At 38.7% G+C, this 23210-nt stretch overlaps 1 protein-coding gene across 1 annotated transcript in view; it reads left to right on the top strand.

The window, feature by feature from the left end:
- Window positions 1–23210, top strand: part of LOC119656615 (programmed cell death protein 4) — a 46832-nt gene that overhangs the window by 4993 nt on the left and 18629 nt on the right. Inside the window, exons 2-5 of the mRNA XM_038063055.1 lie at window positions 13279–14134; window positions 14331–14647; window positions 14909–15019; window positions 15571–15710. Coding sequence (XP_037918983.1) covers window positions 13390–14134; window positions 14331–14647; window positions 14909–15019; window positions 15571–15710 — 1313 coding nt within the window. The 5' untranslated portion in view covers window positions 13279–13389. The remainder of the gene's footprint in view (window positions 1–13278; window positions 14135–14330; window positions 14648–14908; window positions 15020–15570; window positions 15711–23210) is intronic.

Genomic DNA, 23210 nt, shown 5'->3' with positions numbered 1-23210 from the left:
ATAGGCTTCCTTTTCCCATCTGTGAAGTCGCTTCACCGCTCGACGGTATGCGGCATTCTTCCGTTCCGTTGCTAGCTTACATTCATCGTCAAACCAGCCGTTCCGACTCCTCTTGCGGCTGGGGCCAATTATGTTTGTGACCGTATCAATGATAACGTTTTTCAGATGGTTGTGAAGATCATTTGTTGATGCTTCATCTCCAGGACCTCTGTTGATTACGGTGCAGCATCAATTTCCCCCTTATAGATGTTGTGGAGTGTTGTGCTGTGGATGGCTTCAGTGTTAACTCTCTCCTGATTGTCAGAGGGGATTCTGGGTGGTGTTGTTATTCGAGCATCTCGTTGGCAGTGATCCGAGTCTATATGCTCTGATATTCATCAAGGCTGAGAAGTACGCAGAGGAGCACATGTTATACTGGATGGCCACTATAATATATCGTGTAGTGGCTCTTCTCCAGAAAGCCGGTCCTTGTTCACCGCAACTCTTGCACCGCTGTTACATCCGCCTTATATTGGAAAGGATATCGGCTAGCTGCTCAGCAGCATTCGGTCTGTACAGGGAGCGCAATCAACCTCATACACTTCACACTAGGAGTTCAATATTATTAGCATATGTGAAGAAACTAACCTACAACAGATACAAAACAAGAACACCCCTTGATTTTTCTCAGATTTTTGGGCTGGGTAGTTTCGGAAAATGAGTTCTGTCTCACTTTAAATGTGTGCCTTTTGACTCCTTACTCGTCCACTTTACAATTTTCGAGCATCATTCGCTCACTGATTTCATTAAGATTCATTAACAATAATCGGAAATGAATCGTTAAGGAAGCCCTTTGGTTCCCACTGGGATGTTTCAAGCTATAAACAGCTGTGCAATATCTAGTGTTATGAAAGATGCAGCCGCAACTAAAGTAGATCTAATAGCCAGTACCCACATTCAATGGTCCCGGAGTTGCGAATGCATTGGAGAAGCATGTGCACATGTCATAGGCCCAAACATCTAGCAGTATCTACATTTGGTTTAGCGCCTATCTTGTGTACGAATAAGCTTCCCCAATATATTCGTAAGTCCGGTGCATTGAGTGCAACTTATTAGATGTACTGTGCTCGCAATTACATGAGCGCACACCAATGTTCTGCATCACATACACGGCACTAACACCAGCCCTTATGCGCGGAATTTTGCTCGGGCAATTCCCGTCGCAGTCGAGCGTGTGCAAGACTTTTCTGTCTCTATAAAATTTAATAGAATGTGCTGAGAGTTGAATCTCCTGTGTATAGTTTTCTTGATGCCGGTTTTACTCAAGCAATTTTATTCTTTCATCGATTTGTCAAGTAATTGACCGACCAGCATTCTCATCGTATACTTTACAAATTTCTCGGCGTGTTTTTGTAGTGTTTTTAGTAAAATAGCGTATATCTTCCGATATCTCACTTAGTGCAAAAAATCGCAGAGACTTTATATGACCCAATCAGGTGGAAAAAGTAAATGAGGGTTTAATGACCCGTTCGATACGTACGGCGTATTAATAGGATAATTTTTTATTTCTTTTCCCAACCGAATTTAAGCATTGAAGAACAGAAACAAGTAGTCGCTGAAATATGCTGATAAAAGACCTTAATATAGGAAAAGAGAACAGTTTCGGGTTGAAAGGCTTCGGGTGTTTCTTATGTGGGGAAATTGTTATTATTATTTATTTAAAGGCGAACAGGCAACCAGGCTGAACTTCACCCATCGTCGTGCGCCAAGTTCTTTTCGATTAATTTAATTTCAACGCAGAATTAGGATTTGTAATGCCTTTATCGATTGCTGGGTGTAATATTCTCACCTCTTGCGTATTTATCAATGGATTCTCCATCACTTAGGTCACACCCCTATGTCATCAATATTTGAAGGTCTTCTTTTTTGGGGCCTATCTTCTGAATTGAACTTCAATTTTTGAAATTTCGCAACAAGTGTGATATTGCCCCTTGGTCTGGCTCTACCTTTGAAAGTGTTTCTTGTAAATTTTCGATGGCCTGGAATACAATCCTCCGTTTTTATGAAGAAGCGATTACGTACTGAAACCGGTTAGGCATCCAGACACACAAAAGTCGGAATCAATTGAGATTGCAATTTGTTGTAAACCAATATATTAGGTTGTTGCAAATGAAATGTCGGATATTTGAGTAAAATTTCAAAAAACTATAACTTTTATGAAAATTAATTTTATTAGTCAAAATAAGAACCAGCAGCTTCAATGCACTTCTCCCAACGAGATACAAGGGCATTTATTCCAGTTTCGTAAAAGTCTGGGTTTCTAGAGCTAAGAAATTCTTCATAGGCACTTTTGACAGCTACTTCATTGCTGAATTGTTTCCCCGCCAAAAAGTGATCCAAATGCTTAAAAAAGTGGTAGTCGGTTGGCGAGAGGTCGGGTGAATATGGTGGATGAGGAAGAGTCTCATATCGTAATTCATTTAATTTTTGGACCGTCATTCTGGAAACATGAGGTCGGGCGTTATCATGGAGCAGTATCACTCCATCTCTGTTAATCAATCTAGGCCGCTGAACACGTAATTTCTCGTGCATTTCATCAAGTTGGGCACAATATTTCTCTGCATTAATTGTTTCACCACGCTCCAAAAACGAATAATGAATAATTCCAGATGCAGACCACCAAACAGTTACCTTCTTCGGGTGAAGGCTCGGTTTTGGCATGTGTTGTGGAGGCTGATCGGCATCTAGTCATTGCGCTGATCTGCGACGGTTGTCGTACAATATCCACTTTTCATCGCATGTCACTATTCTGCGCAAAAAGGGATTGTTCCTGTTGCGGTTGAGTAGAGAACTGGATATTTCCATTCGCAGCGCCATGTTTTGCTCGTTGAGTTCATGCGGAACCCACTTATCAAGCTTCTTCACCTTTCCAAGCTGTTGTAAGTGCCGAGATACTGTCGAATAGTGTACGCCTATTTTCTCTGCAATGTCACGAATCGATGATCGGGGATCAGATTCCACTATCAAACGCAACTCGTCGTTGTCGATCGATGGTCCTGGGTGTCCACGAGGTTCACTTTGGAGGGTCATGTCGCCTGATCGGAATTTTTCGAACCACCGCTGTGTCGTTCGTTCGTTTGCTGCGTCAGCTCCAAATGCTCTGCAAATGTTTCTGGTTGCCTCCGCTGCGTTGTGAAATTCATATAGAAAAAGTAGACGTTTTTGACTCCCTTCCATGCTTTTTTCTTTGAGTTTTACTTGGAACTTCAATGACGATTGAAACTGAAATGACTCCTTGATCGAACGAACGACTATTTATACTCAATTATCCCATACCACGAGAGTCACCTTGCGGCAGTTTTAAACATTAAAATCATAACTAACTTCATTGAAAAATCCGACATTTCATTTGCAACAACCTAATACATATGAGGAAGAGAAAGACTGATTGATTACCCGTAAAAAGGATATTACTTAGGAAATGTCCATTTTCCAATGGTTCAAAATGGATGTCCCTGAGGCAAATATTTTCATGGTATCTTTGTATCTATGATATAGGCAATATCTTGATTTTACCAATAAAGTTAATTTTTTCCCTGTGAATTTCCATGCCATTACAGGCGATAAGCCTTCTTTTCACGAGTGAAACAAACATTTTCTATCTGAATTTCACGCTTATGATCTCTTAAGATGGTGCTCAATACAAAATGGTAGTATTTTCAGCCGAAATTGCCTTCAGTTTGCTTGGCTTCGCGACTTGTCCTTACTTCTTATCTTTGAAAATTGGTTCCAAAATATCTTCAGGACCAATTGAAGGACCCACTCCCCTAAGGTTGGGTGGATTACAGTGAAATAGCTTTGATATTCCTACGAAGTAATGCTCGATTTGTATGTTCTTTTGCCTTTGTAAACTGCATTTATTTCTCCCATAGATATTCCGTGCTTTAAAATGTCGAAGTACGCCCATTTATTTTGTTGCTTCTATTTTCACTTTGTAGGTCACTGATCTGTTACATAATCACCACCACGCGAAGCAATTATTTCATCCAACGTTCAATCTGAAAATGTACAAATACACGCGAAATAGTAGATAAGATTCATGTGAATTCTAGTTTTCACGATTTCACTTTTTCCCGAGTGACTTTGTGGAGCGGGCACCTATCTATATGACTCAATGTATTTGTGAAATAATTTAGAATTGTAGAATGTAAACAACAACAAAAGATAAAGAAAAATTATTGTTTTCATTCTGTTATAGGATTGTGAAATTTTCGACAAAATTTTCTCGTGTCGGTGGTACTCAATCTATTTTAAAACTATTCAGCAACCGGTAGATGTGCCCCTAGGCTCGGAATTTCGAATATTTATGAAAAGATTCGGAAGTTTGAATGTTTGCTTTTGTAAGGCTTCAATTTCTTTTGAAAAGGTAGATCAATAAAAAGAGTTTCAGTAGCATGGGAAGTGTTTGTTCAATAACCTCTCAATTATTTGAAATCAATAATTCAAAACGAAAGTGTATCGGCATTTTTGGTTTGGTGCGATGACCGAGGTAGTTGTGTGTCAGCCTCTTAACCTCGTGCTCCGGGTTCAAATCCTGTTTATATCACGATAGCTTTTGTTTGCATTGTGCTTGTCCCTACTCCGCAGCGCATTAACTGTGATCATAATGAAATTTGAACAGTCTCATGCAAAAAAAAATTGTGTGGGTAGTCCATGTTACAGTTCAGTGCAAAGGATAAATAAATGTGTAAAGAGGAATCAGCTCCTCATATGAAATGCTCTTTTTAAGGTTTTGTGTAAACACGGTTTACTGTCTGTCTGTCAGTTTGTCCGTCACGCGCATTTTCCTCGGGGACGGTTGTAGCGATTGACACCAAATTTCATAGCAAGATGGGAACTGTGAACGCTCACGCATATAGTGAGTTACCTCCTTTTACGTCGAATTTAGGGGGGGACGCCATACATGCAAAAGGGGGTCTACATTTTTTTTTCATCAAATATAGTCATGTGGGATATCAAATTAAAGGTCTCAATTAGTACTTTTGAAAGCCGGTACCGGCCGGAAAGGTGGGGAGCGCGGGAGGTTGAAAGTGATCATTCAACATTCATTCATTCAACCCATCCTTAGAAGCTACTCAACCGAAAAATCTGAGAAAGATCAAGCGGCTGCCACTGTATGGTGCCTAGGCTCCGAAATACCCTCCATATCGATATCGGTTCAAATAAAGTTAATAATAGTACCTTACTATAATTTTTAGTAATTGACTTGAAAACTTCTCTTAAGTTCACCCTAGGATCACGAAATTGCAACAATGCAAGCTGCAGCATAGAGCATGATCTTGCCAAATTTGGTGAAAATCGCACCGTTAATAACAAAGTTATACTAGGTCAAAGCTGTCGCTTCTGTGCAAATTCAAGACTATGAATGTCAATATCACTTAAGTGGATATTTTCTCATAATATTGGGTTGGGGAAAAATAAATGTCGTGTTTGTGATCGAAATTTGACGCTTTATTTAACGTATTTAGAATTATCTGTTTTAAGTCAAATATGCGCCTTTTTGTTCGCAAATTTGCCATTTAGAAGGCAACTTCATTATCCCCCCTTGTAAAACCCCCACTCCTTATTTGCAAAAAAATCAAACAGCCAGTTTTCGCAAGCCTCTTGAGGCCAACGTTTTGCATGGCCCGAAAAAGGTGGTAATCACTTGGTGCTAGGTCCAGACTATACAGTGGGATAGCACATCTCATCCGAGCTCCCGTTGCTTCTGGCGGGTCATCAAAGATGTATGAGGCCGAGCGTTGCCCTGATGGTACACAACACCATTCCTATTGACCAATGCTGGCCGCTTCTGATCAATCGCCTGCTTCAAACGGTCGAGTTGCTCACAATGGAAGACCGAATTCAGGGTCTGGCCATAGCTGAGCAGCTCATAACGGTTGATTCCCTTCCAATCCCACCAAACACACAGCAAAACCTTCCCGGTCGTCCCGGCTTGGGCCGGCTCGACCACCATTTTTAAGGTTTTGTTTCCAAAACAAAACCTTATTAAAATCGGTTCAATGTCTGTCTGTCTGTCACATGCACTTTTTTCAGAAACAGCTAGATTAGCACAAAATTTGGGGAAATGGTGGGAACTGTGGACGCCCAGACATGCAGTGAGTGATATCCTTCTACGTTGAGATTTGGGGGGGGGGTCCCCATACATATAAAAGGGGAGTGTAAAAAATTTTTTCACCGAATATGGTCATGGGGGGTATCAAATGAAAGGTCTCGATTAGTACTTTTCGAAGCCACTTTTAGCTTTGAGATTTATTAGAAAGGCGGGGAGTGGGAGGGGTCGAAAATGATGATTTCTTTAACGGATCCATTCTCAGAAACTACCTAACCGAACAATCTGAAAAAAATCATGAAGCTGCCTCTATATGGTGCCGAGGCCTCAAAATACTCTCCATATCGATATCCGTTCAAATTAAGTTAATAATAGTATATTATCATATTTTGGGGGAAATTGAGTAGTCGTAGGTGATCCACTTTTCATCACCAGTCACCATCCGCTTCAAAAATGGGTCGAATTCGATCCGTTTCAGCAGTGCATCGCAGGCGTTGATTCGGCCCAAGAGATTTTTTTGCGTCAACTGGTGTGGCACCCAAACATCCAACTTTTTTTGGAATCCAATCTTCTTCAAATGGTTCCAAACGATTTTATGATCAATACCCAGTTCCTGGCCAATCGAACTTAGATTATTTCGACGATTTTATCGGTTTCTACGACGATTCGCCTACCAGTATCGACATCCACTACACCAGAACGAAATCTATCGAACCGACGGTGTCCCGCGCGAATCGTTACAGTATTGGCCCCATAAACTTCACAATTTTTTTCGGCCGCCTTCGTTTACCTCTCAGGTAGTAAAATATGACGAATTTCTTGCTTGGTGGACTCCATTTTTGATGCGTTATAACTTGAGACTGGAACGTACGATCACAATACTGTCAAAGAGACACCTGTAGCACAGACTGTCGTATAGTATGACCCGATGCGATATGTACAACACAAAACATGTTTAAGTGTCGCCATCTATTGACAAAATACGACATTTCTTTTTCCCCAATCCATATATTCATATATTACGTGCTACATACTAATGGGAGAAATGAACACTCAAATCTCTTTATAAAAGAAATACACAAAACCTTTCGTACTTGAAGCGCTGAACTTCCGGTTTCCCGACTTGTTTAAAGTTTTGTGTAAAACAAAATCTTATTGAAATCGGTTTACTGTCTGTCTCTGCCTGTCATACGTTTTTTTTTTTCTCGGAAACGGTTATATCGATTGACACCAAATTTAAGGAAAGGGTGGGAACTGAACGCTACTACATATAGTGGATAACATCATTTTCTTTGAATTTTAGGGTGGAGGGGGGGGGGCGGGGGTCATACAATAGTGCGAAAGTGGATATTCTCACATAATATATGTATATATTACGTGCTAGGTACTAATGGGACAAACGTCCACTCAAATCTTTTTATAAAAGAAATAATGAAGCGCGCAGCTTTCGGTTTCCCGACTGGTTTTCTTCTGAATTCTTCTAGAAATGTATATTTGTTTTTTCCATGGTCTAGTCCTGAGTTTTTGTGCAATGTCATGCAATCAAGGAGAAGAATTTCCAAACTTGATTTCGTATTCTGATCCATTAGTACAGACACAATCAACTAGCTCCATAACGATCCTGGAGTCTATTTAAAGGTTCCGAATCGCTGACTCGCAGCCAGTTTACAAAAAATTCATCAACCGATCTGACTGTTCTCCAAAGCGAATTCAACATTTGCTGCTGTTTATATTTTCGTAGAGATCAACTTGGCTTTTATTTCTGATAAGACGCAATTCCACAAATTCGTAGCGCTTCGTGGTGTGCTTTCCATTTGTATATTTGTTGGGGACTCCTATCGCATATTTACCTAATATATTGTTGCTTTAGAAGTTGGAGATTTACAGTCCTCATCATTGTGTTTTTAGCGTTATCAGTTCCGAGTCTTGCTCTCGATTTGACTGTGGGCACGTCGTCGCACTCCAACTGGGTTTCATGTAGGGTGCTGTAACCTTGAAGCAACGAACAACCATTAAATTGCGCTGCTTTATTGAGTGCTAGATCCAAGCTTAGTGTGATACACTTCAAGGATAATGTTTGTGAATTTCCATTCAACCGGTTCGGCTAGCATCACTCGAAACTGCAGAAAATAGACACATCATAATCCATTTCTAGCCCGGACAGAAGCCGGTTTCCAAATATGATGATCATAATTTACTCAATATACTTCCGAAAGTTTCTAACCTACACGATGATGGGCCCCGACACCAATCTCGTACACACTATGTAGATATAAACAACTTTGCTGTAGATATTCGTGGGGATTTTGAGATAAACACATACTAGAATTTGATCGCCACTCCGCGGGTGTTTATGGAATAATGAATTATTAAAAATAAACGAAGTGGCTGGGACCTGTGTTACGCAACAACATGTGCTTCAGAGAATGTTTCTTTTGGCAAGCGAGTGGCTGTCATTTAGTCTGTCTTTTTATGGATGTTTGTCTATTGTTGAATTTTATCGAGGCGACGATATTTACGCATGTTGGTTAAGGTTATGCTTGTCACATGGTTGGAGATAAGAAAAAGGGTGCGAATGAATCAAGGTAATCATTTCAATGTGATGGAATGTAAATACACTTTTTGAAGTTGACTGTTGCAGAGAATAAGGACACCTAGTGGGCTAAAATGCAAATTGGTTCTTTCAGTACAATATGTTAGAGTAGAACCCACTCTCATATGACTTAGATAAATCGATATCTCAAGAAGCAATATCAAACAGTACGAATGGCAGCGCTGTTCCAGAAGACATCTGAAAGTGGTAATGTCAACATGCAGAGAACAGATAATCGGTAGAACAACAATCCAATTTGATCTAGGCTTTGAAAAATCTTAGAACCAAACAACAAATTCAACAAAAAAAACAAGTATATGATTTCAAGTTGTTAGAAGCCATCATGAGCCAAACAAGTCGGGGAAGCGGGATCCTAGCACGTATTGTCTGTGCATAAATTATGTCAGAATATTCAATTCCGCGTGCTACTGACATTCAAAGTTTTAGAATTTGCACTGATACGGAAACCTTGACCTATTATAACTTTGTTAGTAATGGTGCGATTTTTACCAAACTTGGTGGGATCATGCTTTATATTATAGCCCATATTACTGCATGATCATGATCCTGAACATAAGGGGGTTTTGCCGTCAATTATAGTAATGTACTGTTATTAACTTTATTTGAACAGATATCGTTGTGGAGGGGATGTACAGAATATAGTGGCACCTTCTTGATTTTTTTCAAATTTTTCGATTGGATAGGTCCAAAGAATAGGTCGGTGAAAAATTTAAACGCCCCTTTTGCATGTATAGAGGGATCCCTAAATTTCACGTAGAACGATGTAATTCACTCTATGCGTGAGCGTTCACAATTCTCACCTTCCTATGACATTTGGTGTCAATATAACTGTTTCTGAGAAAAATGCGTGTGACAGACAGCCAGTAAATCGATTTTAAAAAGGTTTTGTTTAACACAAAATCTTAAAAAACATACTTTAGGAGACTACATTTGGTAAGAGAATTCAAAGCGACCGAAAATTGGAAAGACCATAGAAGTGGAAATGATGATGTCATCATGTCAGCATTGGGCGGAATTACGATGGGAAATGACAACTTGGGTCAGGACAGAGGCAATGCATCAAATGCTGCCCCACTTTTGTCCTGCGAACAAAATGACGGAAATTGATTGACAAGCACATACGAAAACAACAGGTCCATTCTTTTTTTTACATGAAATGCATGGTTTTCGAGTTATTTGTGAAAAAGCGTTGCTTTTTTCCATGGAAAAATGTCGATGTTTGACATGAATAACTCGAAAACTACTACTTGTACGAAAATTTTTCACTAAACATTTTTTGTTTTAAATCGACCATTTAATCGAAAGAAAAAAATTCCACACTTCCGGAGGAGTCGCACAACGAGGTTATATAACTTATTTCTTATGCCACCTTTACCCCCACCCCAAATTTCATGTCAATCGGTTTTGACTGGCAAAATTCAGAGGTTGAAAGCTTTAATGATTAGACTAAGAAGGATTTAATCTTCTATTGTTAACAAGCGAAAAGCAACTCCTTGGCGAAGATTTGTAAATATTGTGACATTACATCACATCAAAATATACGTCATTATCGATAGTTCTAATCAAAATCTGAAAAAAAAAATAATCAAGATTTACCTTTATCTATTTATTCTCTCTTCTAAGATATTCTTTCACTTTTTTGTAAAGCCTTCTACATACCCTGATATGAATGAATACAACGACCACAACCATTCCGATCGAGCTCTTCTCACAAGCCCTAAGAGTTTGAGATAGGGACTCTGCGGAGGCCATACCATGTTTTCAACTCCCCTTCTATGTCTTTTTTTTTCCATGGGTAGGCTGGTATGGCTGGTTAGGATCACACAATCTAGCATTATATTTTCTTCAGCGCTGCGTCGAATCAAATAGTTCTAATTCAATCAATTCGTCACTCCAAAGAGCCTTTTAAAAGTTTTTTTGTGGATACTTGATGTGTAAGTGCCCATTGCATTCGTTTCTTTTCGTTTTGTGGCCTTAACAAAAAGACAGCAGTGTTATTAAATAAATTGGGACTTCGAAATCGTCTTTTGGGTGGGAGTAACCGAAACTAGTTTGAGCCGAAATTTATTGATTTCGCTCGGATGTCAGGAGCTGGTTAGGTGAATATTCCGCCTGCTGGCCATAACAGTAAACTTATCCACATTAGAAGTGGTAGCCTTTGATCAGCAACCTTACGTCCGAGTTTATCTTTTTTGAAACATCGTCACTCTAGGAACCATAAGTCTGTCGTTTATTTTCGAACGTGATTTCCAAAAAAACAGGCAACATAACACGAAAAACATTTCTTTTAATCTAAGCCAACTGCTATCACAAAGGCGTTTGTGATAGTTTTTGCAGTGACGAGGTCAAGGACGCTCTAAGATCACGGGATCGGATATTAGTTTTCAAAAACGACAGGATTGCACTAATTTTGACTGGCGACATAAAGGTATGAGAATGTCTCTCAAATGCGGGTAAGATTCCTCGGAATGGAAAGTGAGACGAAAAGAACTTGAAAGAAGGTTTACCTCTGTTTCATCGAGAAAACTATTACTATCAGACGGGTATATAATTGCCTGAGGCGACTAGCGGTTGTGGAGATAAATTTCGACACTGCAGTCTATAATAAAAATCGTTGGCGCCATAATCCAATTGGATCAGCGTCTTGAAACGTGTTAGAGCAGTTCATTTAAGGCAGAGTTTCTGGATTTGAGGCTGGAGAGCGTTATAAAATCGAAGACGATAAGGAACTTTATGGATAGATTATAACATTTCTCTTTCTGTACAATTGACTAGTAACGAACAATAAGAATTAGCGGAAAGTGCCGTTTACACGTTTCAGTGCTAGAGCGAAGTGTTCATGGCGGTCTCCAGATAAGTCACTTACTCACTGGCCTCCGATATTGCTCGTAATTGTATAAGACAGTTGGGTAGGAAACCGCATCTCGCTGAGTTAAATAAACGTTCTCTTTTGAAGAAGTAGTGATGAAGTGCATCCAACCGCAAACAGAAATCGGATCAAAGTGTAGATCATTGAAGATGTCATTTGTCAAAAATATCGGGAAATGGCCAATGAAACAAAATATTTTCTACAAGTATTCAATCAAACTCATTGCATCACCCTCAAAGAAAGCCCTTCCTAAATAACAAACTTTGGCCAACGGATAATTCAATCGTTAAAATATTGTGCACACATTTGTGAGATTCGGCTTTTATCTCTTCTATCGAATAAAAACGTGTGCTTCGAAGTCACCCGCAGCCATATCATATGAATTCAATGGGTTTTCAATGATATTTGTCGAATTTTTGACTAGGAATTGCTTCATAATGAACCTTCGGAAGTATTCGGGCGGCAACGCGTTTCAAGCTTCTTTTTCTTCTTTGTTTCTTTACTTTCTTGTGCCGAGCTGGCGGCGAAATTGATTACTCGCAGCATTTCCCTTTTCATACTACACAGCACTTTTTATGATCTTCTTCATCAAATTTCCAAAGCCTTGTGTTCCTTCCCGTTATTAAAAATCAACCCCCTTTAAACGTTCTTTTGAATGATCATATTAACTTTCTTTTTAAACCCTTACACTAAACCCGTCGACCTTACATTTCCCGCAATCCCAAAGCCTATTTAATAATACCATTGTATACATTTGAAGCCGTGTACAATTCTAGGTTAACCCGCAATTAAATGCATTTTTCATAAAAGCCCGCTCAGACCAAATGGAAATATTCATATATGTAGTGTTATGAAATGATCAAGGGTACGTTGTCCTATTTGCATACAGGGAAGTGCAGCCAGGCCCTTTGATATTGTGCGCAGAAGCCCAGATTGCTCGGTCGATCGTTTTAGGGGAAGATTGGTTGATTCTTTATTTCAGACGATCGGTTGTTCATCTGATTGAGGGTGTGCCTAGAAGCCGACGATTCGCGACCAAGCACAAATTTGATAAACAAATTAATTCAAAGTTACCATTGTCGAGGTCTAATTTGAACCTTGTGTCAACGGTAAAAAATTGCTTTTACAAAATAAAAGACTGTCTTTTCCTTTACTAGTTATGTGAGCTGCACTGTGCCCAATTAGTACGAATGGGATAAAAAGTGCATTTGGTCTTTATTCTCAATGTCTCTGGGTTCAAAAAATTTGATACATAAACAGATTATGGGACGGATTGAGGGTGACTTGATACATTCCGTTGATTCGTAGTGTATTGGAATTCTAACGGGTCCTAAAACGAACGGTCGCAATAGATGACACTTAGTAACAACCAAATACAGATGTTAATCAGGGAATAAATAATAAATCTACTCTAAACTGTAATCAGTCCATATCATTATCATGCCCGGCATCTATCACGCAAAAGTCTCAATCATCTGCCTTTAGACATACAAAGTGTGAGGAGTTACGCAGTTGATTGGATTTATGCAAAAATTCGGAATCTTTCAGTAAAAGTTCGCAATTTTTACAATATTTACATCTAATTCAGCCGTTACTATGGTACTGACGAATATGTTTCAATTATATCTTGTATTTAACGCCTTATTTTCCACAATCTTTTTTTAAACAATACAACTTTCATAATCGAAAAAATTTCTTTTGCAGACAATATTCACCAAAGCCCTGTGAAAGGAGTAACAGTCACCGAATTTTCGGTCGTTCGGTTACAACAGCCAGGGTTTTAGTTGATCTTCAACAACTCCCGTAGCAGGCATCATGGATGTTGAAAATCGACCAAATGACGTTGAATCTCGCGATAGTTCGGTGGAACGTGAACTTAATGGTACTGTGAGCAATGCCTCGACATCCTCATTGGATGGCATCAAAAAGCCACTCCCACCAGAAGGAACTGAGAGGATCAAGAAGCGCGCAAAGCGCTTAAGTAAACAAAACAGCCGAGAGGGTGTGCCACATCCTCATGTGAATGGCATTACAAGCTATGTAGTGCCGCAGAGAAGATGGAAAAATAGTCGGCGTTCACGAAATGGTTACGGACGTGGCTTACCAAAGAAGGGCGGAGCTGGTGGTAAAGGAGTATGGGGTCTACCCGGTTCTGAGCTACTGGAAGAAACTTATGAAGATCAGAATGACCCCAACTACGATAGTGAATGCAATGACAAAAACATCGAGTTGAAAGAAGTCATTCCCGAGATGACACCGGAAGAATTCTTTAAGTTAGCTGAGCCAATAATTTTAGAGTATTATGAACACGGCCATACCCACGAAGTTGCGGTTGGATTGGACGAGATACTAACAGGCAATTTGAGGCCTTACGTCACCAGTGTCGCAGTTGAGATATCTTTCGACCATAAAGATTCGCAACGCGAAATGACTTCTTTACTCATATCCGATTTGTATGGACGTGTGATAACTGGCAGGGACATCGAAAAAGGATTCGGCATTCTTTTGGAAAATCTTCCTGATTTAATACTAGATACCCCGGAAGCAGCGACGTTACTAGGTAAGTGGAGCGAAACGGGACACGTTGGCAATTCCATTGTGAATATGGTCTTAATGTTGCGTTGGATTGCATTCGCATTTGAATTAAATTAATTTTATGCTGAGTTTACTAAACATGTTAGAATTGAATTTGCCGTGGTTATGATATGTGTAAAGTTCAGGCTTGGAATAATTACTTTCTCTCGTAAATTTCATAGGTAACTTTCTGGCTCGGGCAGTGGCTGATGATTGTATTCCGCCAAAATATGTAACGCGCCCTGATGAAGTTGATACACTCAACGAGCACGCTCTAGTCGCGCTCAAACGTGCCGATACATTGCTTTCAATGAAGCATGGCTGGGCGCATCTGGATAATGTTTGGGGAATGGGCGGTCCATTGCGGCCGGTTAAATTCATCACCAAGCAAATGACGCTCTTGTTGAAGGAGTATCTTTCATCTCGTGATGTGCAGGAAGCGCATCGTTGCATCCGAGCGTTGGAAGTGCCGCATTTTCAACATGAACTGGTTTACGAAGTAATTACCCACTTTATTATTAAACAATTCATTTAAAAAAAAGCTCAGTTGAATGCATTTTAAACAAAAACATGAAAGACACAGTTTTCATGTTTATAACAAAAATTGTTCAGTATATCATCGAGTTACCGTGTGTTAAAATTTATGAAGCCTGGAATCTCACTTAATATGAAGCTTATCAAGGGAAACTGTGTCTTCCTTTATTTTGGGTTTTGTGAGAACTTCGTCGCTTATACTTCTTTTTATTTCTCTTTTATTTAGGCTGTCGTAATGGCACTTGAGTCAATCAGTCAGAGTGCTGAAGAAGCAATTTGTGATCTCCTAAAATCTTTGGACGAAGCTTGCATTGTGTCACCAGCAATGATGGAGCAGGTCAGTATAATTAACAGTTGGATCGAATTATATGGAAATTGTAGCTTGATGCCTAGCGAACATTCTGAATTCATCATCACCGCACTAATTCAATTCAGTGCCACAATTTCAAGTATTTTAATTTGCTACCGAGTTGAAATAACTAGAAATTACGCGTAACTAACTGCTGGATGCCCGCACACCCCAGTTTTTGCAAATTACCTTTTTATGTACAGCAAATTGCTTTAGAGCTTGACTGGCATTCTACCTCGGAACTGCAAATTAATTCACTGATTAAACTGTAACGGGAGCGGTGTGTTCCGCACGTATTTTTATTGCGGAATTGAATCTTTCTTCATATTTACTGTGAAAATGTAGCCACTAGCCGTATAGGGATTATTTTTGATTAGAGGATTCAATACATTTCCAGAGCCTTAAGTGAATATCTTTGCATGTGAAGTGTATTATCAAATGAATAAGTGCATCAAATAGTGAATGCATGTCTCAAACACGCACAATGTGTATTGTAGAACATTTCATTTACTTTTTTGCTTTCTTTCTATTTTCAACAGGGTTTCCAGAGAGTATATGACGATATGGCTGACATTGTCTTGGACGTTCCACTCGCTTATATTGTATTGGATCGTTTTGTTGAGCGATGCAGCCATGCCGGTTTTCTCGCTGATAAAGTTATCAGAAATATGCCCTCAAGGTATGTGAAAAGTTTCCTATTTAAGATTGTTTTTTAGCGACAATTGCCTCAATATTTACAATGACATTAACAGTTACCAACTATTTAGGCGATTTCCGATTCATAACATCAACTTGCCTTAATTGGTTTAAAATAATTTTCGCTTTTATTTGAGAATCTTCATTCTAAGGGATCTTTCTATAGTTGAAATTGTTGGATATTTTATATATTTTTCAGAAAACGTGATATATATTACTAACGAATTCAGCTGTGTCTGTAGGGTTCCGGTGGTTGTAGCATTCTTCGTTTTCAGTTTGATTTTCGCCGCAGGTATTAGTTCGTCTCTGTTTTTATACCATTTTGAATCTAAACAATGTCCAGTGGTAGCAATTTGGAAAATGCAAATCTCCTTCATTACACACAAGCCGAACTTTGCTGTGGACTTTCTAACTAGGGCAGAGTGGAAGGCTGGCAGCATGTCGCAAGGGTATAACATAGTATTCTTCACCGGCGGATCAAAAATGGTCTGTGGAGTCGGTGCGGGGGTTTTCTCAGATACAGACAGCGTATGCGGCGATACTGGAAGCCTATCGATTGCTGGGACATGATCCAAGCCTCCAGCGTAAGTTGCCATTCTGACCGACAGCCAAGCGGCCATTAAGGCTCTGTATTCATCGGCGACATCCTGCAGGCAGTGCAGAAACGCACTGAATAATTTGGATGGCACGCTCAATGTCAGCTTCGTCTGGTTTCCCGATCATAGAAACATTGAGGGATTGAGCGGGCTGGTAGACTTATCAGGCAGGGCTCTACGTACTGCCTTTCAGTGTTTTTCCCCTTCGTTTGGTTTGGAGGGGTTTCCGCCTTGTTCTAACCACTGCTTAGATTGTTTACTGGACCTTACTGAATCGTCTCGTCCGTTATCATATACAGTCCTCCGAATTTTCTAAAATTACGCTGTAAGCAATGCTTAAAACCATCTGCACTTCGTTGTTTTCGATGGGTTCATAGAAAATATGGCGATCAGTGAGCACAATTTTTTTCATATGAAAATATTCATACATCTACCCACATCTTTAGTAAGTCGCCTATCTCATGCACTTTCATTTTTCGCCTGTTTAAAATAATTTAATGGATTTCGTCGACGTTTCTTGAAATTGTGACCTGATGGCCTTCCTCGTCCTTCCACAACGTTCGGTATCATTGGTGCATGTACTGTTACAAGTACAAATTACTGAATCACTTACAAATCATTTTCTGCGAAGGACCAGACCCTTTAATACTTTTCAAGCCATTTTTTGATTTAAACAGTATCTTGCCCCATTAAAATCACAAAAAACTCCAAGTGACCCAACCAAAGTGACGCCCCCAAAGGAGTGTCACTTTGAAATCAGTCAACACATTGCTGACAAATTTTACAAGGAAATTTCTGAAGGTTCGTATCATTTGAAAACATGGAATTGTTTCTTGGACCGAAATTTATATTCCAGTCCACAGACTTATCACTCTATGTAGTACTTTCCAAAGCATAAAATTGTATAATATTGGCCTTAATGTGGAGCAGAAACTTCAAGGTGTCATCTCTATTAGTATACTCTAATTGTCGTAAGAGGCAATTAAAAAGGACGGAAAATTGTGGGATGCCAGCTTGCAAATTTCAAAATTTTCCTTGTTATTAAAACATCAACAGCTTCAGTTTCAGATAGGGGCCGATTACACGGTTACGTCCTTTGGCCCTTGAAAGTGGTTCATCCATTCATGGAATGTACGCAGCATGTGAAATGTAGGACATCCTTCTCTTATAGTAGTAAAACCGTTGAAGGAAGTTGCAGTGCGCCCTAGATGAACTATTGTGCTCCTTTACTGGTTGGTTATAATATACCTATTAACTATAGTATATCAACGAAGCTTATAACCGATAGGAATTTCAATATATTCCCTACTCCCAAATACTTTAATTTGGCATCTGGCATTACGTAGTCCTCGTGGCGCCTCAACCTATTTTGCACAAGTAACCGACACTGTCCCAGAACAAGTATTGAGGTTTCGTCACTCTCCGTATAGACTCGGCAGATAGTGCCTGTATATATCCCTAGCTACCCCAGGAGATAGATCCGAGGGCTCTCCTTGGTAAAGTTTCAGTAATCCTTTGATCGCTTGGGTTCGTATCTCATGAGCACCCTGGACTGCACCATTCCTGGTAGGCTTGCTGAGTGCACCTGCCTCAGCCGTATCTCTTTATGTTCCTTCTTTTCTTGTTTATTGTTATTTTGCCACCATATTAATTTCAGTGAAACTGTATTTCGGTTTCATCATCACACTTAATATCGGGCAAGTGATAATCCCAAGAGAGCGAGATAACAACAAATATAAACACATATGAATTTATATGAAGACCAGGATCTGAATTCGAAAGTAACGCAACCATCGTACCTTCACAAAATTAAATATTATGGTTGAAGTACAGTCTCACTGCATGACGGTAATCTTCTTTTTCTTTCGGATCAATTATGTGCATTTCTAATTCGAATTACCCTTCACCCTGCGATCATTTCATGCGCTTCATGTTATATATGCAGCAACAATGGAAATTTTGGTCGAGAACAAAACATAATTCATTGTTGACAACAAATCCTAAATGCAAGATAACACGCGATAGCAGATTTCGCGACAAAAACAAACTTTACCGCGAATTAATTTTATAAAAGTAATTTATCAATATGATTACGTGACCTGAAGCTGAAGCTCACGAAGATGACGCTATGAGAAAAACAAATAGCGATATGCAGGTTGATGACAAATCTTCTAGACGTCAAATGTTCGAAACGATAAAAGGTTTGAAAAAATTTAAGAGCTTCTGCTCACAGACCGTCGACTCATAAATGATCAACTGTCAGTGAGTAATGAGTTATCTCGGAGCTCGATTTAGCGAATTTTACTAGAAGAGTTGGGGATGAAAATGCTGCCAGGTTTGTTCCTTGAACTCTCACTAACAATCAAAAACAGTATCAAGTTGAAGCATGTCGTGCTTTGGAATAACAGCTTGAAACTCCAATTCAAATTTTCTGTCAAAGGTCAATACTGATGATGAGTTATGGTGGTTATTATTATGACCCAGAAACCCCATGTCAATGGAAGGCGCCATTGTCACCCCGTCCAAAAAAGTGATTAAGCCAAATCAAACATCAAGATATTGCGGATTTCCTTCCCAAGGGTGTATTTCATTGAGAGTTTGTTTTCCTAGATCAGAGAGTCAATCAACATTTTTTAATGAAAGCTATAAGAAGATTGCGTAACAATGTTCATAAAAAAAGTCCCAGTTTGTGGCAGACAGTAGACAAGTTTTTACACTACCAAAATGTACCTGCACACATACATTCATCTCTGTATAGTAGTTTTTGGCTAAAAATGGCATGGTGCCTTCCTCGCATGACCTGGAACCGTTTGACTTTTTTTTTATTTCCAGGGGAGGGGTGGTAATGAAGCGCATTTTTTCTTTTGTAGAAAAAAATATTTTTTTTCGATACCCTTTCGTAGACCATCTGATCCAAGTGATCTGGGCTGGTTGGCAGTGATAGCCTTTAGTTCCTGTGGATTTCTTTTTATTACCTCAATCGAAACGGAGAAAGTCAAATAGCCCACGAATGGCAAAGAAAGTTGTACCAACCTAGACAAAAAGATACTGATTCGATTCACTCGTGCGATTTAAATGTTCCAGTCTGCAATTTACAAAAATCAGTTGTATTCTAAAAAATAAACTAATGTCATCTGTTAGCAAAATACGACATGACTTTTCAGATTATTCAATATTCGCGAGACTGAACTCGATCATTCGCCGAGTTAAATCAAGTGATTCATAAAGAAACGAAATCTGAATGTATGAGTTAGACAGAAACTCATTGAATGCATCCAGAAACAATTCCTTCAAATAGAACTGATTTGTTAGGAATTCGTAGTTTTTATGCGAACATTGTCATTATTATTCATTACATTTCGCCAATGACATCCAATAATCACCGAATTCACTTAAATGAACTGACTCCGTGTGAATTCCTGTTAGACGAAGCCAAGAAACCGCTCCGGGTGACACGTTTTAGCTACTGAGAAGAGATAGTGGGAAAAATGAAAAAAGGACCCAGCTGGTCATACCGGAAATCGAATATGAAAAATGTTTTCAATATTGGATTAACCCCTGGCACAAGTTTATTTGAGTCGATAGGAAATATGTTGAAAGGGACAATAGGGAGTCTGATGAATAAACTTATATTAATAAATTTCTAGAACTTTTTAGTCATACTTGTATTGACATTGAAAAAGAATCTGCATCTGAATATTTGTAAAAACTTATGATGAAGTTTATACTAGTGAAACAACGTGCTGTGCTTTGTTGAGATTCTTTTAGTGCTCTGGAATCCCAAACTCCTTCGGACATGCATAATTGGATGTGTTATTCAATGATGAGTCTTGTTAAACATTGTGAATCACTCAGCAAACTCTTTCTAAACCTTTGAAAACATCCCAAAGCAAGGAGGTGGGCCTCATGCGTTCAAAAAAAAAAGGAGTATTTCATGTGCCAACAATGTCGAAATAGGAAGGGGTTTTACATCGCATTTTGGCTTATGATCAAAAATAGAACCATTTTGATAAACCAAAGCAAAGGAAGTCCTGTGGTGGAAACTTGAGCAACCATCAACATCGATGAAAAAAATCAAATATCCACAAATTCAGGTTCACTCTGTTTGGTGGAGTCATAGTAGTTTATTCGCAAATCGAAAGAAACGTTCACGGGGGAGGGTTTAGTTCGAACTGAAACGTTTTAGATGGGGATATAAGAGAAAATGCTTTAAAATCGTATTGGAAGCGTTGAAATTGAAAATTTGACCTTACCCGCCTCTTTAGCACTCGTTTTGGTCGATGTCCTGTCTGAACAACGTCTCACTTCTGGGGACAACTCAAGCGATCAATTATAATTCAAGTATCAATCATTTAATTTTGAACTTATAAAAGAGACTACTGGAAGTTAGGCGCGCTCCCCCAACTCTTAAAAATTATGGATGAAGTATGGGTTCAAGATGTTGGTTGCAGTGGTATACTTAGCACCAACATAAAAGGGATTCTTTCCATTTGCAATAGTTTAATAAAAAAAATTAATTGAGGATGCATGTAAAAAGAAGAAAAGTTACACGAAAAAGGGGCTGTGTTCCTATTTATTCACAGTAATCGAAGAAATCTGTTATCTCAAGGTTCTTTGTAGGGGCTTGATTTCGTCACAGCGTAGCGCTACCTACCTTCTCAATAGGTATCATGTATTTCTCCTAGGAAAGAGTTATTACCTATTGCTAGCCTGGCTATATTATTAACTAATATAAAGCTAGTAAAATCTACTTCAACTTATTGTCATTTTGTAGTTTCCTTATTGCATGCATATACGAAATTTATAGTAAATTTTTATTGTTTTTCAACCTATACAAGCTACAGCAATAATCAGCCCCGAAAGCAACTATTATGGCAAAGCTGTTGGTACAACATGGTGCAACACACAATGTTCGTATATTAGAAAACAAAACATATTTCACCTTCAATCAGCAGCGTGCATAAATTTCATTCGGCATAAACAAAATACATTCACTTCTAAGTTGAAGGTAGACCGATGTCTCCATTCAAAAACTATCGGTGTGCATTCGTTCAATGCTAAGCCACTCGAATGTCTAATGCACAACGTGCAGCTGATGCATTCCTTCCCATACATCTAACTCGATATAGTAAATTGAATATTTAACAGTGCACTGTCCGAATGTTCTTGGTTTCTTGGGCATGTTTTTCATTTGAATAAAAGTCTCGTTTCTAATTGCATTAGGTCTATGCACCTATGCCGCTCCATATGATTGTGCATGCGATAAAACAAGCATTTCTGCCGACCAAAAGAATTCTTGGCTGCAAAACTCAATGTGGGATAATATGCAAATAATGGAGGTAGAATCGATGGAAGCATATTTACTTAGTTTTATTGAATGGTTAAATGTTAAACGAGTTTTTTTCGAATTTAAGTTTGAAATCTGAAGAAATCGCCGCAATCGTCGAGAAAAAATGAAAATTCAGCTCAATTAAAACTTTCTTTGAGAAATTAAAAACTAATTTCAATTTAACCTCTATTAATCATCCAATTAAATAGTTGTATATTTCTTTCAACTTGATTGATTCTCATAGGTAAACTCTAGCCAAAGTATCTCATTTTCTTATGCTATTGATAATATCACCGTCTGCAATCCATGAAAATGAGGTACTTTTGCATGGATAGAATTATATTGTTTTATACTAGCGACCAATGCAATATGGGTTTGCATATTGGAACGGACGGATAGAAAACTACAAGCATCTGAGGTGCATTAAATCAATGTTGTTACTCAATGTTCATAATAAATGTCGTTGCGCATGAACAACGAAACATGAAAATGCACTTGCTCTGCGACGACCAGGTGAATGAACCGATCAGTTTTAAATCGAGAGGTAATCATAAGACTAGACAAGACAATAGCAGCTGGGCTGGCAATTAGTTGTTGGGGTTCTTAAGTGGGAATATTTAATTCTTTATTGAAGTATCTACCATCAAGAGATATTTGGGAAGAGTATGAGTGCGAAATTTAATTTAGGGCTTTTTACTTAGACTTACTTTCGACCAAAACTAGCACCCTTTTTAATGTTCTTTTCAAAAGGCTTTGTATTAGAACGAAATCAATCATCAATTTCAAAATAAATTATTCAGAATACCATTTTCTCATGATAACAGTCCATTTGTTGAAGCAAATCTATGTAATCAGCTTAGTCGCTGGCAGTAGTGTTATCAATGCCAGGAAAGTCTTTAAACTGGTCGTAGTGAAGACATAGACAGCCAATTTCATCAACAACAAAATGTATGCCAGTCGTTGACTTGACTATTTAACATAAATATGTCAAGTGGATGTAAGAAAGGATTTCACTCAAGTCCTCACCCCGCTATATTCATTGGAAAGGAATTTCTAATCATACTTAGAGGGTTCTTTTCGTGACGCTATTGACCCACTGTCCTTCCTGATGGCAGATTATTAGTCTATGCGTTGTGAAATAACTCAGCGTTAAAAAAATGATTACATTTCAAACTTCACTACAATATCTACTAAATAGATTCCAAACTCGAAAAATCAATCTCAACCAAAATTAGCATCCGAGGAGCAAATTCAAAAAGAATTTTTATTATTAGATTATGGGAAAAAATGGTTTTTATATTTTGATGATAAATCTGTTTGGAGTCCATTATTTTTGATAATTTTTTTGTTTGTTTTGAATGAGCACTTGTTGAAAAAAGGAAGGTGGCATTTTAGAGAACGTTTCATATGAAGGTAATATATCATTCTGTCAACTTATTACAAATTACTTAAGTTGCCAAATAGATATGTGGAGAAATCCGGGATATGTTGAAGTTAGGGAATTTTGATGCGAAAAATACGCCTCGAATGAGCTAACGCATTTCTGAAAATGCCAATG

The sequence above is a fragment of the Hermetia illucens genome, chromosome 5, assembly GCF_905115235.1.
Source record: "Hermetia illucens chromosome 5, iHerIll2.2.curated.20191125, whole genome shotgun sequence".
Taxonomy (NCBI): Eukaryota; Metazoa; Arthropoda; class Insecta; order Diptera; family Stratiomyidae; genus Hermetia; species Hermetia illucens.
This window is presented reverse-complemented; position numbering and strand designations above follow the sequence as displayed.